At 40.5% G+C, this 18029-nt stretch overlaps 1 protein-coding gene across 2 annotated transcripts in view; it reads right to left on the bottom strand.

The window, feature by feature from the left end:
* pcp4a (Purkinje cell protein 4a) overlaps positions 1-17393 on the bottom strand; it is a 28147-nt gene extending 10754 nt beyond the window's left edge. Inside the window, exon 1 of one of the 2 annotated variants that reach the window (XM_039778667.1) lies at positions 17235-17393. In XM_039778667.1, coding sequence (XP_039634601.1) covers positions 17235-17375 — 141 coding nt within the window. In that variant the 5' untranslated portion in view covers positions 17376-17393. The remainder of the gene's footprint in view (positions 1-17234) is intronic. The other variant, XM_039778668.1, reaches the window with a different exon arrangement.
* Between the last annotated feature and the right edge of the window lie 636 nt (positions 17394-18029).

The following is an 18029-nucleotide window of genomic DNA, read 5'->3' as shown; positions in this document are numbered from 1 at the left end:
GCTAAGAGGAGGTGTTGTGCTATTTGTGTCGGTGGTTTGCTGGCTTGTGATGAAAGTATCCAGAGTACGATTATTTTTGTCTCTAACAGAGTCTGTATCAGTCATGCCACACTGTTACTTCAAACCTCAAAAGTTGTGACTGGAAGGCAACAATAAAGTGATCATGTTATCGTACAAACACTGAGGAAGTGAATCCTTTGCTGCTCGTCTTTTCTTCCTTTCTTCCCTATACAGCACTTAGATCATCATCATTACCATCTCCACCTCCCTCTGTCTCAGACTCTCATTTTTTCTCTTTCTGCCTGGATACAGTTACATAACAGCTCCAGTCCTAATGTGCAATGGGATAACTCTCCACACATTAGCACTTTTTTCCCGCACTATTCCCTTTTCCGCTCAAGCGTTCCTTTCCAGTGGAGGTTTTATCTCACTTATTCCAGCACATGCTTGGCTTTCATGTGCCTGATAAACATGGAGGGAACAGCGAGAAGAAAGGAGCATTTGCATAAAAATTCATACGAGGATTTTCTGAAGCAGTGAGTGAATTTCAAATGAGATGTTTGCCATGGCCCATCTCGGTCTTTGCTCAAGCTTGGCACTGCTTGATTCCCATCACTTGCTCACTTCTAGCAGTTGAGGAGGTATTGTCGCTCTGTTTGCCAGCAGCATATTTACATAACAAAAGGACTCAAAACCTCAATGGGAGTTTTGAACGGTAAAAGAGAAAACAGTAGTTGAGCGGGAGCAGCAATGCTGATGTTTGCCTTTTTTTGTGTGTGAGTTCAAATCAATTACACTGTAGGATATCACAACTGAATGATGTTTCCTGAAATAAAGCACAGCACAGCCTCTAAACCTAAACTCATGACAAACTGTCAGAAGCAAAAGCGTCATGTTTCCTCCCTGGCAGGAAGGTTTTTTCTTCATACGTTCTTCATGAAAAGATCTCACTGAGAATAAATACACATCACACTTTGCCAACTTTCAGTTTTACTCAAAGATTATGTAACTTTTCTAAGGCCACAGTGCTGCCTGCCTCCTCGTTAAAAGTCTATTTAAAGACCTTGAAAGCCACAGAAACAATCACAATCTGATAACTCTGATGCTAATGGTTAACCTTCTAAACAGTGCTTATAAAGACCGAAGTTTGTACTGAACTGAACATAACATCTTGGGCTAGCGACAGACTGAACGTATCACTCAACTTAAGAATCAGAATCAGTACTGAAAGTCGTGGCCGTTTGAACAGTAATGTGTTTAATGTTGCTTTCAAACAAAACGTAGTCTATATCGTTGACGTGTCATTCACGGGATTGTCCCTGTCCTGTCGGAAATTCCGCCGGATGCCCCTCATTTTCGGCCAGATGTCCCTCACCTTCCGCTTTCTTTGTGCACTCTAAACTCTCGCAACACATTTTCTAAAATATGTCACATACATTACAAAAGCTAAAGATACTGTTTCCCTGAAACTTTAAAGGAATGGGCTTCACACATCCCATCAAAATGATGAATGAGAGCGGCATGCTGTCATTGGAGCACATCTGAACACCTCTCTCTGTCTGTGGTCGTCCACTTTTCATTAACCCTCACACCTGTCAGCTGTGACCTGGACTCCATCACATATCTGTCTCATTTAAAGGATCACACCTTGGCCATTAGCACTGGCAAAGGAGCAGGTGCCACAGGAGCTTTACTGTGGTGTCTGATTAGAAAAACTAAAGATCAGAAATGCTTTGTAAAATGCTTTACAAACGATTTTAAAAGCAGACCAAATCAACAGCAGTTTGGAGGTAAAAAAGTATGAAGAACTTTGAAAGTAGGTGAAACTATGATTAGAGTCCCAAATCAGCGTTTTAAATGGTGATCTGACAGATGAGATTTGGCCCGGCTAAGCCTCTCAAGCAGGTTACTGTGAGCTCTCAGAGCATTGATGGCAGAGGACTCTTTTTAATCTACATTTGGGAGAATTCAGTTTGGACCTAAATATTTTTAATCTCGCTTTGGAACAGCCAGTAGCAACCTGCTGGGTTCACACAGGGTTAAAGGATGTTTGAGGTAATGAAATCATCCATTTGTAAAAGCTGCCCTGTGCAGCATGTTTTGTATAATACGTTGTGTATCTGAAATAACTGCGTCCCGCAACCAATCAGTGTCCGGTGAGGAGCTGCTGGCAGCGTGTCAGCGGCGACTGTTCGCTCAAAACAACAATAGCGTACGTAGACAGATGGTTCATCCAATCACCTGCCTCTTTTTTAAAATACCTTCCCTTTTCCAAACAGTTTCCAATGACGGCTTCTTAGATAGCTCTGTGTTAACTGGCACATCAGGTTAGGTGACTGGTGCTGCGGATGTGATGATTTACAACACACAACTGTTTCCTTAACATAGGGAAGTTACAACTCTGGTGAACACCAGTAGTGTCTCACAACAAGCTATGTCCACTGGGAAGCCACCATATAGCCTAGTCCAGTATTTAGCAGTGTGCTTGTGGCCCATATATCCAGTCATTTTCTTAGCAAAAGCAGTGGGTGATTGCCACATACAGAGACAGGCCAACGCACCAACTATCTAAAAATGGCTGAACTCCACCTTCATCTGCCATTAAGAATAATACATTTTGTTTGCTGGCTTGAACACTTGCTTTCTGTATAGTGATGTCCTCATACCTCTTGCTGCCATTTGGGGTCACCATGATGCAAATTTGCAAAAATGTTCATCCATCCCACCATCCTTTCCTTTCTGGAGCAGCTTTTGCTGTGCAGTATTGCAGTACAATTCTAAATCTGTCAACAGATAGTCTCGCATTGCCAGACCTTCCTCCACAGCACTGTGGAAGAAGGTCTGGCTAGTCCACAAAACATTCCTGGATAAAAGAAAAACGTGAGCTGGTTTATTGGCATTTCTTTAAACCAATCACAATCGCCTTGGGCGGCGGACGCAGCAACGGTGCCTCTGGCAGGAACTTGTTTTGGTGGAACATGTGCACGTAGGGAGGTGAGCTTTGGAATTAAAATGGCTGTTGAGTGTGTGATGAGAATTTTACTCCAAAAAAGGATAAATACAATTTGATTGTCGGTTCGAGCTCGGAGGATGTTTCCTGCATAGACCGGAGTTTAGAATGCCAACACAAAGAAAGTGGAAGGCGAGGGACATCCAGCAGAATCTCCGGCGGCACCTGAACAATCTCGTAAATCACACGTCGTCGATAGAGTCTAGTCAACAGGTAACCCATACCAAGACACTAAATTCAGGGTGATATTGTATTTTTGCTCCAGTTAGAATGTGAGCAGCTGCACTACACAGGCTGCTGATAGGACACAATCAAAACTATGAAAAATCATGTATGCTACCCTGGTTAAAAAAGGTTAAAAAGCTTGCACAACAGCACTCACGGTTTTAGATATTATCACCTCATAAAGTTGATATGGCGAACGGGTTGGCAAACAGCTGCCGGCTGCGGGCCATAAAACCAAAAGGATGATCTGAAAATCTCCGTAGAGCTGAGAGGAACTGTAGAGCCGGGTGATGATTTGCTTTCATCACTACGAGCGGCACCGTTCACATACAGGTAGCTACATGGTCAATTGTTAATATACGCCCTTCTATGTCATCAGGGGACCCTTAATTAAGTACATCTTCAACTATTTATCAATGTTTACACTATTGTCGGGCTTAATAATTCAAACAATGACTAAAACATGTTTTCTATGTAGCTGTATAAGCACATACACATGCACCCATGGCCACCGTGAAACCACAGAGCCCCTTCCCCCGCAAAAAAAACAAATCCCAATCTTGTCTATTGATATGGTAACCTGTACAGTCAGTAGTATTGTATGTATTGTATTGTATATGTTATTTGTAACAACTTGGTTAATCCTTTCACAGGCTACAGTTTACTATTTGCATTGACTGTAATAGTATTACTATTATGCTCATTTCTGCTGCACAACTCCCAAAGCAACAGACACTCTTCCAGGCCCGCCAAACAGCACAGCTTCTCATTAGGAAGCTGGACGAAGATCACGGGTCTCACATGCCTTCAGTGCCAATAATGTGGCGAGCTAAACTGAAGCTAACAAAGTGCTGCTGGCTGGTGTACAGCGTGTGCAGCGATGCCGTGCCGTCAGAGTCCCCGAGGAGGAAGCGCAGTGTTCGCCTGCACTCAGTCCCATATGCTGGAGACGGAGGTCTCCAGCAATTACATTGCTAATGATGATGTCCTTCTGTACAGTGTATGTGTCGCAGATGGCTCTGTCTGCCATGCTTGACTTGACTAACAGTTTACAAAGCTTGATAAACACTAGAAAATGTTATTTTCTTTACCCTTGAGCTACTGAATCAAAACCCAGGAATGTTTTTATAATTATGTCTGTCTCATGGCAGAAGTCTAGATGTAGTATGCTCAGTGTACAAAATATCAGTATCAGCCCTCAAAGCTTCAATATCTGCGGATGTTTTTACAGTTTTCAAAGGTGATCCACAATGAAAATCTGCGGAATTTAGCAGACTGTTTTTTTCTGCTTGTGGTGGAGATGTTTCACATTCTGAGTTTAAAATTTTTTTTTTTATTAATTAGCTTAAAATCTGCGCGGAAAATTCTGCGGAAAATTCTGCGGAAAATTCTGCGAAATTCTGCGTCTCCAGATTCCGTGTGGCTCACAGGTTATATGGATCAAAAAAGGTTAGGGGCCGTAGGCTGCGCCGTGTGCTAAGGTGCATTATCTTGGGTATCCATCCTTTAAAATTATCCTCACTGATGTTTTAGATTGAAATACATTGAAATAGAGGACATGTTTTTGGGTAGGCTATTGCATTTAATAGCCTAGTTGAGTTCATTACATTTTTCATTTTTTCTGTTTACTGATTTAGGACAGTAACAGTGATAATTGGTCTGCTGTTGATGCAGAGTGCATCCATACAAATGAATTATATACAGCTGTCGGATTGCTTTCCAGAATCAGCAATCAGCAAAGGCTCAAATTTGCATCCACAGAGCCAGGATGAGTTGCATCAGTGCCATTTCCATCACCGCTCTTTATGTGATGTTCACATGTGTTTATAAAACACTACACTGGCATGAAGGGTTGGCGTGGACATGGAGGAAATTGGTGAAATAAATAAATTACCTTCCCAGCGTGTGGGGGGGGGTTGGGGGGGGGCTATTTTTGGTTCTTATGGCAGCTCAGGCTCCCCAGAGAGACACCATGCTGCACTCAGGATCTATTAACAATTTAACGAGGAGACAGCAAAACTAGGTCACAGACAGCTCATCCCAGCACCCCTACAACTCCTTAACAGCTTCCCCATCATCAGACTGCAAACAACCGTGGACAGCGTGGAAGAGTGACACTGCTGAGGAATGATTTACTGAACGATGGTGGATGTTAGAATAATTTACATTATCAAAGGATAGACGGAACCACTGAAGTTATATCAAAGTTTGTTTACTTGCAAGTCAAGTCAAATTCAAGCACTTACAGCAAAGCACAAAATATGACTGTAAGCCTCGAACAGTAGCTTATTTATGTGTGAAATATAATTATAACAGAATTTGATGTCATAAGTTGTCTATCTTGTCAGTTGAGATGTTGTCTCCTCTATCTGGTCAGACTCGATGGCGTCCCCTTTATCGGGTTAAAGAGACGCATGTTCTGTCCTCGAGCCCCAGTCAAGATAGCCATATTCGTGATCCGTGATAAGCCATATTCCAGGTGGAGGGTGGGGGTGTGGCCTTGACCAACTGCAACTTTGCTCGTTTGAAAGCCATGATGTCTCTCTCTCTCATGGGTGGGCCAAATTCTCTGGCAAATCAGAGAAAGGGGAGGTAACCTTGCTCCTTATAAGGAGCAAGATTCCAGATCGGTCCATCTGAGCTTTCATTTTCTCAAAGGCAGAGCAGGATACCCAGGGCTCCGTTTACACCTATCACCATTTCTAGCCACTGGGGGACCATAGGCAGGCTGGGGGAATGCATATTAATGTTAAAAAACCTCATAAAGGGACATTTTCATGCCATGGGACCTTTAAGGAACTGTTAAACAGCTTTTGGAGATGAACAGCAACTTGCCTTTCTTTAAAGCGATAGTGCACAACTATTTTATATTAATGAACGTCCGTTACATTCAAGCCATTGCCAAATGAGTTGATACAAAGCTAACTAAGACTATCAGCTCCACACAACTCTCTCTGCATTTCTCAGTATGACTATGTTCAGAAACTGGTGCCACCCGGCGACTTTAGCGCATAGCAGCTCGAGTGATGCGTTTCACGTCACCGCTAAGAAAAAACAATGGCAACGTTCAGCTTTGGAGGCAAAGAGGACATAAGAATTACAATATAATTACCTCTTCTGTAGTCTATACCGACGACGTTTCATTTCCGGGATTGCTCCGGTGCTGCCGGATATTCCGCCGGATGTCCCTCGTATTCGGACGGATGTCCGTCACCTTCCTCTTTCTTTGTTTCTTTGTTCTTTGTGTTGGTGTTCTAAACTCCGGTGGATTTCTGAGGACTATGGTTAACTGCTCCTCAGATCTCTGCAGGGTAAATCCAGACAGCTAGCTAGACTATCTGTCAAATAGGAGTTTTCTCTCGCACGGCTAAAAGAACTTTTGTACATAAGTTCCCTCTCGAGGCTATTTTGCAGAGGGACAGTTATTGCGTCCAACGCAAGATGATTGTGATTGGTTTAAAGAAATGCCAGACCCTCCTTTGCAGCGCTGTGGAGGAAGGGTCCGGCAATGCAAGACTACCTCTTTTGAAAAGTCCATCATGTTTTTGTTAAGATTATTTTTGGGGGCTTTTTCTGCCTTTAATGGACAGCTAGGTGAGAAAGGAGAGAGAGAGGGGGAAGACTTGCAGGGAATCATCACAGGTCAGAGTCAAACCCTGGACCTCTGTGTCGAGGCACAAACCTCTAAATGTATGTGCGCCTGATCTACCCACTGAGCCAACCCAGCCACATCCGTTTTTAAATCCTCCGTGTCCTCCTTGAGCTACTAGCAACTGCGTGGAGGAGGTGTAGGGGTGGTGTGCGATCATGTGGATGCACCAACAGTGTTGTTGTCATTGCTTAGAATTCCTCATCCATTTTAAACTGTTTTCAGTGTATTTAAAACCTGACATTTTCCTAAATAAATGCAGTTTGGTAAATCAAGCACACACGACAGAAACTACACACCATAGCTTTAAAGATGTAACACACTGTAGAAGACATGATGTCACAGTGAGATATTTACAGCGCAGGTACAACCAAGTTTAAAATAGAACTTTCTTTATAAGTGATCTGAAACATTTGTTAAAACAAAGCCCTTGTACAAAGTTGCTCCGGTTAACCAATGCAGTACAAGTACATTTTCTCAAGTACTGTACTTGAGTACAAATTTAGAGTACTTACCTGAGCATTTCCAGTTTCCTCTACGTTATACTTCTACTGCTATACTTCTACACTCCATTTCAGATGGAAATTGGCCTCATTTATCTGACAGCTGTAGTTACTAGTTACTGTTCAAGTCACGGTTTAACATGTCAAACATATGTTTTCAAAAATATTATGCATTCTTATGAATTAAACTACATAACAGTATATTAAGTAGTTAAAATGAGCCGTTCCTTGACAACATTAAAATCATAAATGACATGAATGCATCAATAATGATATTCCAGCAAAGTATCAGCCGTCAACACTTTGCAGCAGGCAAAACAGCTTCCTAATGAACTCCAGAAGAGTCATTCGTTCCAATAAAGACTTTGAATTGAGCTACTTCTCATTGTTCTCCTGTGAAAAGTTGTCAAACTCATTAAGTGTCTTCAACAAAAGCAGATTATTATTTCATCTGCTACGGGAATTTCAATAATATAGAAAATAACAAAAGCAAATTCCAATTCATCACCAGCACTTAAGGAAAATAAGTGAACTGTCAGTTGGTGTAATATTGGAAAATGTCTGTCCACCTTAAAACTGTGTTCCCGGTAAAAAAAAAAAAAAAAACAGATTGTGTATGTGGCAGTGTCCTCTTCTCATGCATCAAGGCTGTTGTTTCAGAAAGAAAAGCTAGAAAATGAAAGCTGGCTGACTTCCTTCTCATCTTTATCTCATGCTGACACGTCCACTAATTAAAGTCAGTCAGTTACACAGCAGACTGCAATTTAATTGGTAGTATTAATCTTGAAGACAGCTTTGCGGTAGAAAAATGGGTAAACGGGAGTGACTACTGGGAGGACAACTATATTGAAGCGCAAGTGACTGATAAAGTTCGCTCAAACATTGTCATTGCCATCCTTACACCCTGCCTCTATCACGAAAAAATGGCTAATGTTTAAATATTGTGGTAATGCTCATATACTACAGTCAGGTCCATAAATATTGGGACATCGACACAATTCTAATCTTTTTGGCTCTATATACCACCACAATGGATTTGAAATGAAACGAACAAGATGTGCTTTAACTGCAGACTTTAATTTGAGGGTATTTACATCCAAATCAGGTGAACGGTGTAGGAATTACAACAGTTTGTATATGTGCCTCCCACTTTTTAAGGGACCAAAAGTAATGGGACAATTGGCTGCTCAACTGTTCCATGGCCAGGTGTGTGTTATTCCCTCATTATCCCATTTACAAGGAGCAGATAAACGGTCCAGAGTTCATTTCAAGTGTGCTATTTGCATTTGGAATCTGTTGCTGTCAACTCTCAATATGAGATCCAAAGAGCTGTCATTATCAGTGAAGCAAGCCATCATTAGGCTGAAAAAACAAAACAAACAAAAACATTAGGTGTGGCTAAATCAACTGTTTGGAACATTTTTAAAAAGAAAGAACGCACCGGTGAGCTCAGCAACACCAAAAGACCCGGAAGACCATGGAAAACAACTGTGGTGGATGACCGAAGAATTCTTTCCCTGGTGAAGAAAACACCCTTTACAATAATTGGCCAGATCAAGAACACTCTCCAGGAGGTAGGTGTATGTGTGTCAAAGTCAACAATCGAGAGAAGATTTCACCAGAGTGAATACAGAGGGTTCACCACGAGATGTAAACCATTGGTGAGCCTCAAAAACCATTGTGGTGGTGTATAGAGCCAAAAAGATTAGAATTGTGTCGATGTCCCAATATTTATGGACCTGACTGTATAGAGTTTATGATAAAATGGTTATTTGTCAGATTAGAGATGATTACATAAGAGTTTCAGCATGAGGACATAAGAGGATGGTAACATGTCAAAGCTTCTCTAGGCCTTTGCACAGTGCTTTAGCAGCCAGCTACGAGTTTACCAAGACGTTTTCCTGGCATCATATTTAGCTACTCACTGGTATAGTTAAACTCAAAGTCGATTCATTTAAATGAGACTAGTGCGGTGGCCTTTCAAAACGTGTCTGTTTGGAACAGGACGATTGCTTGGTCTGTGGTATTGCAGCTCGCAGCGTTCTCAAGAGCCGTTCATCCAAACAACTTCACACTCAATACTAGGCTTCCTTGGGTCCTTAGCAATATGCCTGCCATGACATAGTTGGACCCAGGGTCCAAAATTAGCACCTGCCACATGCCAAATGCGAGTAAAAACCCGGTAACACTTTACTTGAAGGTATCGACATAATCGTGACATGACACTGTCATAACTATGACATGACACAAACGTCATAAACGTTATAACCAAGTCATGAACTTTTATGACTTCTGTCATTAAGTGTCATTTGGTTTGTGTCATGACAAGTTGACATTGTTTGGGTTGTCTTGATTATGACAAGTTGACATTAATTAAAGTGGCATTACCAAAAGTTGTCTTGGTCATGACAAGTTGACATTAAATTTCTTTGGAGTGTCCTTATTAAGACAATTTGACAGTAAACAGAATTACATTATGTCAAGTTGTCATGACAAAGACATCCTTTGGTAATGTCATCCTGGTTAATGTCAAGTTGTCATTATAAAGACAACCCAAACAATGTCAACTTGTCATGACGAAAACCAAATGACACTTAATGACAGAAGTCATAAACGTTTATGACTTGTTGATAACGTTTATGACACGTTCATGATAGTGTAATGTCATAGTTAAGACAGTGTCATGTCACGATTATGTCGATACCTTCAAGTAAAGTGTTACCAAAAACCCTATGTCGGCGAATAAAATAAATGACATCAGCTGCCATTGGCGGGTTGCTGAAAGAGGCCTACAGTACTTTTCTACAAACTCAACACTACAACATTGATGGACAATGTTTTGTTTCGCATCGACTCTCTACACTGGTGGCAGCTTGCAACGTATGACCTTCAATGGTTGCATTGCAATTCTTTGATTTACCCTTGCTATCAACCATCGCTATGGTTATGCTTACTTTATCTAACTAAGGTACCACAGATGAGAATTTTAAGCTAACCGCAAAAATAGTCTGCAAGTTTGTGGCGGCACATTGCTGGAATAGATCAACCGAAAAGGAAAAAATGAAGCACACAGTGGAAGTACGCACAGATAAGGGGAGATTGAAATCAGTCCACAGACTGTTATATGCAACCAATACAGTCGGGGAAGGTCTCAGTTTTTAAGTTACAACCGTTCACACATTGGCAATACTGTACAAAGTGATTCATAAATGTAAATTGCTTCACATAGTACCTTTTAAATGCTGAAAGAAAATCAATAATATACAAGGGATTTTATGGATATAGTGTTTTCATCACTTGACAGGTAAATTTTTTCTTAATATTCCTTTAAAGTGTAATGCAATATTGCAGATTAAATCAAGGTGGTTTCAAGTGTATTAGAAGGCAGTCAGTGAATGTTAACCAGTCTCCCTCTGTGAGATTATATGCAATTCCCCCGAGAAATGATGTGTGACATTTTAACAGCTTGTGAGCAAAAGATGATGATGCTGCTATAGCACTGATCCCGTTTTGGTAATTTAGGTGTAATCTGCTCTATTCTTCTCTTGTGTTGACCATTCACATCCCACTTCTCACTCCCTGATGTGTGTCGTTTTCTCTCCGCAAAGCCCGGCAGAAGCCCAGATTACCCCGGAGGCCGGGTTACAGCGAGTAAAGGCACCACCAAAGCCTGCTGACAGTTTAGATGGATTACAGATTATTTCAATGTAATCTCTGTTCATTGTTTAAAGCGGGATTAGGGTCAGTCTGCATGCCTCACAACAAATCACAGAGAATTGAAGATTCAAAATGTGTTTCTCAGGTCAACAAGTGAGAAAAGATTCACATTAAATCAACACCCTCATTTGATATTTGAATATTTGCTCCAGAGTTGCAGAGGCTTTTTCTTTCTAATCACCACTTTAGTCTGGATCGCAATCACTTTATCAGTCTTAAATCAACAACAGGGAGTTTTAAAGAAAACCATCCCGACCACATTTCCCCATCTCAGCTTGCTGTCCTTTTCTTTTACCATGATCAGCAACTTCTAACTATCTTATCTCATTAATTCAATAAAAAGAGCTCTAGTCCACTTTGGATGATGAAACAAATGGCTTTGCCAAGTATCCACCATAGCCCCCACTTTCTGTAATTAATGTACGGTGTAGGTGAACACAAGAAACCAAATGTCAAGAGACTTAAATGTTGATGTATTGATTGAAGGATAGGTCGCCTATATTTAAGCAGATATCCTCCTCAGTATTAAAGCAGATATCCTCAATAATTACATTTTCAAACAGATTTTATGCAGATAACTAAGAAATTGTGGAAATATTTCCACCTAATCCAAGATGAGACTCTTGACCCAAATGCATGACAAGCCTTTGATGAATGAGTTACTTAATTACAGAGTGAATGTAAAGTCACCACTCTAAACTTGTATCAGTCAGAAGATACACTTCTCAATGAGGGTCTCAACGAGAGTCTTAAAGCCCTGCTACTGGCCCCTACCAACCATGTTACCAAGGCGATTTGACTACGACTGACCGACGGTGACTTCCTCACAGCCCAGTGCTCTCACTGATGGCCAAAAAATATTTAGGGACAGAACAGAGTCGATGATTAAAAATGTAACTAACTGAGTTTAGTTGTTTTACAGGTGATCTAGACAGATATCATTTTGGTGTGAAACTAACTGGTAATGGGATACGGAAGAAATCATTATTGTTCCCTGAAAATCAGAAAAGTGGAACTGACATATCTTGGCAACCGCACACACACACACACACACACACACACACACACACACACACACACACACACACACACACACACACACACACACAGTTGGCTGGAGCCTCTCCACTGAGTGCCATCTAATTAAAGTTTTGTTGAACAACCTGAGGCTTAAAAAGAGGAGGAGTAAGTCTCCAGATCATCCTGCGAGCCAAACAGTTCAACAGCAGGCACCAATGACACTGTGTTATACTGAAATATTCACATCAGATGGGTTGAAAAAGATGCTTGTTTGCTATTTAAAAGTCAATAAAACTATATACAGTAGGTTGTTTATTCTGACCCTTTATATGACCCATTAGAACGCTTTGCATCCTCATATCTAAACCAGACAGGAACAGTAACAGTTTTAAACACATCGTTAACGTTGTCAAACGGTTGCAATTTGGTTTAGGCACCAAAACTACTTAGATAAAGCTACATTGTGTAAGAATTATTCCCATCTAGCGGTGAAATTGTATATGACAACCGACTGAATATTACTTTCTAGCCCTTCCCATTCCGAGCACGTTTTAACTCTTACGGTGGCCGAACCCGAAATTAGCTCTTAGTATCTCTGTCGTTTACACGCAGCTGTAAAAGCGCGAAAGGCGGAGGTATGTCCCTCATTGGCTAATGTATTTTAAAGATGGAGGCGCGACATGGCTGCCGCCATTCGAGCGACTCGCTCGTATGTATTCTGAATGATTCTATATGGCAGATTCTACGCTTAAGAGAATATTTTGATTAGTTGGTGGAAGTAATTACATATGAATGAGCACATATTTGTGAAAGAACAAAGGGGTTTTGCAAAGAATCAACTCAAAAAATTACACAGTGTAGGTTTAAGTTTGGAAAAATATCATGGTTTGGGTTAAAATTATACTTCACTTACTTCTTAATTATGCAAGGTTTTTCCTGCATAGGGGAATTTTTGGCGCCCCCCTCCCAAAGAGGTTTTAGCCAGCCCCAAAGGAAAATCACCAGCGCCAAAATGATGAGAATTGAGAATAAAAACAGCAATTCAAATTCTCTCTGAAAGGGTTTAAGAGCAATTGACCAAACAATTGTTGAACAAGGAGAACATTAAATTTCAGTTTTATCGTCCAGAGTCAGCTTGTCTCCCGGTGATTTATTAAAGGTCCCATGGCATGAAAATCTCACTTTATGAGGTTTTTTTTAACATTAATATGCATTCCCCCAGCCTGCCTATGGTCCCCCAGTGACTAGAAATGGTGATAGGTGTAAACCGAGCCCTGGGTATCCTGCTCTGCCTTTGAGAAAATGAAAGCTCAGATGGGCCGATCTGGAATATTGCTCCTTATGAGGTCATAAGGAGCAAGGTTACCTCCCCTTTCTCTGCTTTGCCCGCCCAGAGAATTTGGACCGTCCATGAGAGAGAGAGACATCATGGCTTTCAAACGAGGAAAGTGGCAGTTGGGCAAGACCATCCCCCCTCCCCCCTTCAGAGACTTCAGATACAGTATTAGGGGACCACTAAGGCCTATATAAAAGAGACTTCAGATACAGTATTAGGGAACACTAAGGTCTATATAAAAGAGACTTCAGATACAGTATTAGGGGACCACTAAGGTCTATATAAAAGAGACTTCAGATACAGTATTAGGGGACCACTAAGGCATATATAAAAGAGACTTCAGATTTTTTTTTTTTTAAACCAGTTTTGTTAATTGGGTTTTTATTTATTCAAGCATGATATACATTGTTGTTTATCAAATTGTCAGAAATAACAGGTAATGCTTAGATTTCTGTCAAATAAGGTAATTTATTCTCCACTTTACTGTACGCGGATTAATCATGCTTACTGTCGTGTGTAGTCAACCCCGTCAAAGTTGTAATAGCTGCTTGAAAAAATGACTTATGTGGGCGTTTTTTTTGATGATTATCATACGTTACTGTATACCACAATCAGCATTAGATGGCAATGATTTTGAGAACTATCTACACAAATAGGTAATATGTGGTGAAATTGCAGAAACGCACATTGTTAATGTCAGTCTCCATGTTGTCATCATTTGCTAGATAGTGCAGTCTGAGAATGCAGAATTGTTCATCACCATGGCGACAGACCACCCATTTAAGCTACTTTCACCACAGGAACCTCAAATTGCTTGTTGTTTATGGACACAGCTAAAAAAAATCAGCTGCAGCAGTACCAACGCAGACTAGGATGAGGTTACAGCCTCATTATCCCAGCACGATAAAACAATTCATTTGGCAATAATATTGATTTGTTGTAAAGCAATTATACATGTTGTGTGTGATTTATAGTATCTGATCTCCCTGGCTGTGAAGCAGTTTGTGTTGAGTGGATTGTTGTAATGCAGTTACAGTGAAACATGGCTGTGGGCTTTTATAGATGATATACAGTCTGTACTTTCTTGAGATGATATTAGCAATGTTCAAGAGAAACAAGCTGCTATAATCTTTTCTTGATTTTTGTAGTGACACTACAGATCGGTCGATTGAATCAACTGATCGTTCAGTCGACAAAATCGTTTCAGTGTTAGTGGAGAATTTCTTAAGTCAAGGACTGCCCTAATCCTTGTGGCCCCTTACAAAAAAAGCAGTGTTTAGTTGGGGGCCATTTTGTTACATTTCTATGAGTTGTTAGCAGTTCCACCAAAAGAGTGATATCCACTAGATTTTTTTTTTAGATGGTTTCAAAGAGGTAAAGCTATCCAATATTTATCATAAAACACACTGTCAGCTTTCAAAGAAAGGCCCTCAAAACCCACCTTGTGTGTTTTTATCTATCTTGCAATTTTACTTTTTACATAGAATACAAAAGCTAATTTTTGTATCCTATGTAAAGTGTCTTTGAGGACTTCGAAAAGCGCTACATAAATCCAATGTATTATTATATTTTCATATGACAAATAGACTAAATAATCCCTCAGGCTTTGAAGACAGGCAGGGAGTGGTAATTAAGCGAGAGTTCTCTCTTCTGTCTAGAAAAATGCTCCAACCTGGACAGGGGAACGTCATAATGATCTAAAAAGAATTTATCCTGATGAGCACAAAGGAACCATAAAAACGTTGTGTGAGTCTGAGCAGAATAAAGGTATGCCAGAGCAGTGGAGTGTGGAGGCAGACGGAGCTTGCCATTGATTTTTTTATTTCATTATTCATTCAGAGCAACGTCCTCTCGTCTTGGTTCTATTACAGTATAGGCGTTTGAATCCATCACCGACATGAGATGCAACTGAATTCCCTGAGTTTTCCTGTGTGTAATGTCTTATTTATAAGATCCACTCTGTACAGCAGTACACCAGAGGGGAGGGGAGAAGTCAGCAGCATGACAGTACCGTGCGTGTGTGACAGTGTACAAAAACTCTGCATTAAAAGATTCATAAGGATTGAAGTGGCAGCTGGTGTTCATAGAAGTTTACACGCAAACAAACAATTACAACTTGTTTTACTTTATTTCATATTATTGAGGAATGTCTCAGCAGGTTTTACAGATTTACAGAGAATATGCTATACACTGGTAAAAGCAAATGAGGTTTAACCATGTATCCAGCTAATTTAAATAGCTCACGTTACTGTATTGTGTGAAAAGTTAACTTTATGTAATATTGTATGTGGCGTTTTCTTTATTGCGGGGTGTAAATGTTCCACCAGAACAAGTTTCTTCCCGAGACTATTCTGCAGAGCCAACATCACTGCGTCCGGAGCTTAGCGCCGCCCAAGACGATTGTGATTGGTTTAAAGAAATGCAAACAACCCAGAGTGTTTTTTTTCTCATATCTTACAATGTATCTGTGGTAGCCAGACCTTACTCCACGGAGCTGTGCAGATAGGTCTGGCAATGTGAGACTAGACACCATCCAACATGTACAAAAGGATAAAGGTATACAGACTATGAATTGTGTGCTTTCAGTCAGTCCAGTTCCTTGGGGTGAGCCAACTCGTGATAAGGTCTTATTGGAGCCAGCGCTCCCCCGTGCACGCTGGGAGAAGGTTTTATTTTCTGGGATAGAGCTGGGCAGTATATCGATATTAGATAGCCTATATGAGGCTAGATATCGTCTTGAATTTTTCATATTGTAAGTGTTGTCTTTTCCTGTTTTTAAAGTATGCATTACAATAAATTGATGTCATTTTCTGAACTTACCAGACTGTTGTAGCTGTCTTATTATTTGCCTTTTCCCCCACTTAGTCATTGTATCCTCATTATTAGTGATTATTTATCAAAACTCTGATTGTGTTATTATTTTTGTGAAAGCACCAATAGTCAGCCCACAATATCCCCATTGAAGTATTTGGTCAAAAATATTGTGATATTTGATTTTGTCCAGATCGGCCAGCTCTACTCTGGGATAGCAGCAAACCTTGAATAATTCAGTGACTACAGGATTTTCTTGTTGCCAGTGAATCATCTTCCAGAGAAGAGTCTTGTGGGGGTCCTTTCTAATCCCCACTCTGACATTATCAGAACACCCCCCCACCCCCTTTCCCCCCTATCTGAAGTCCACAAACAAGTTGCAATGGCTCAGCCCCATGAAATGATGCTTAGACTAGCCGTGTAGGTCAATAGTGTCTCTGCTTCATCGGGCATGTGTTCATGCTGGATTGAGCTTTAGTTTGAAATGTCAGACTTAAAGCTACGTTAAACCATATTTACCAACAGGGATGTAGTTTTTATTTCATATTATCATGGACTGTCACACATCCTGACTGTTTGTCATTTGAAGCACTCATGTTTGCTGCCTCCCACAGTCCTTAATGTACAGTATGTTGGCCAGTCAGCAGTGCAACTGCACATCAGTCACCATCACAGAAACACAGAAGGAGTAGGCTGACTTGTGCACAGTGGGTAACTGTTAGGTTCAGTTTTGCAGAAAATGTGATGTGCAAAAAAAATAAATTATTATTATTATTATTAAATAAACTGTAACTCATTTAAGCAGGCAACATTACATTTCACGACTCTATACAGGTATGCACAATCAAAGATTAAGTTATCAGAAGTTCAGGTTGTTGAACAAAGCGCGATGTTAAAAGGAAAGTGCTGAAATATCAGAGTTGATGAAGGAGAACATGAAGCAGAGTACAAAGAAGCACGTACCTCACTCATGGCTGCGCTGTGTGTATCTCTGTGCTGTGACTGAAGGAAGGCTACAGTCCTCTCTCTCTCTCTCTCTCTCTCTCCGAGCCGCTCTGCTCTCACTCTGCTTTTATACCGGCGCTCTCCTCTCCACACTCCCATCAGACCAATCGGCACGGGGCTCCTTGTCTCCAGCTCGTAGCTCTACAATGTAGACCAGGATTTATATTTCAATAATCGGCCATTTGTTTGGCTTGTTTCCCGTTTGTGTTGTCAGAGGGATATAAGTAGTGGTGGAATGTAGCTAAGTACATTTACTCAAGTACTGTCCTAGTACGACTACAAATTTGACGTACTTTAGGCTTTTTATTTCATGGTACTTTCTACATTTACCCTGCTACATTTCAGAGCGAAATATTGTACTTTTTACTCCACTACATTCATCTGACAGTTTTTCTTACTAGTTATTTTACAGATTAAGATGTTTGCACACAAAACACATGTAGTTTATAAAATCCGACTTTTACTTTTAAAAGGCTACTTTAAGTAGCCTACATTTCCTGATGCTTTTACTTAAATAACATTTTCAAAGCAGGACTTTGACTTGTAACAGAGTATTTACACTGTGGTATTAGAAATTTTACTTAAGTAAAGGATCTGGATACTTCCACCACTGGATATAAGGGCTGATTAAATTCAAGCACAATAATGAAATATCTACATTCCCTGTTGAATAACGACTGCATTCATATGAACAAATACTCTGCACAGTCTGCACATATATTTAATAACATACACATTAAATGTGTTTATTTT

The sequence above is a fragment of the Perca fluviatilis genome, chromosome 16 (genome assembly GCF_010015445.1).
Source record: "Perca fluviatilis chromosome 16, GENO_Pfluv_1.0, whole genome shotgun sequence".
Lineage (NCBI taxonomy): Eukaryota > Metazoa > Chordata > Actinopteri > Perciformes > Percidae > Perca > Perca fluviatilis.
Note: the sequence above shows the minus strand (reverse complement) of the source record. Positions and strands in the feature narration are given on the sequence as shown.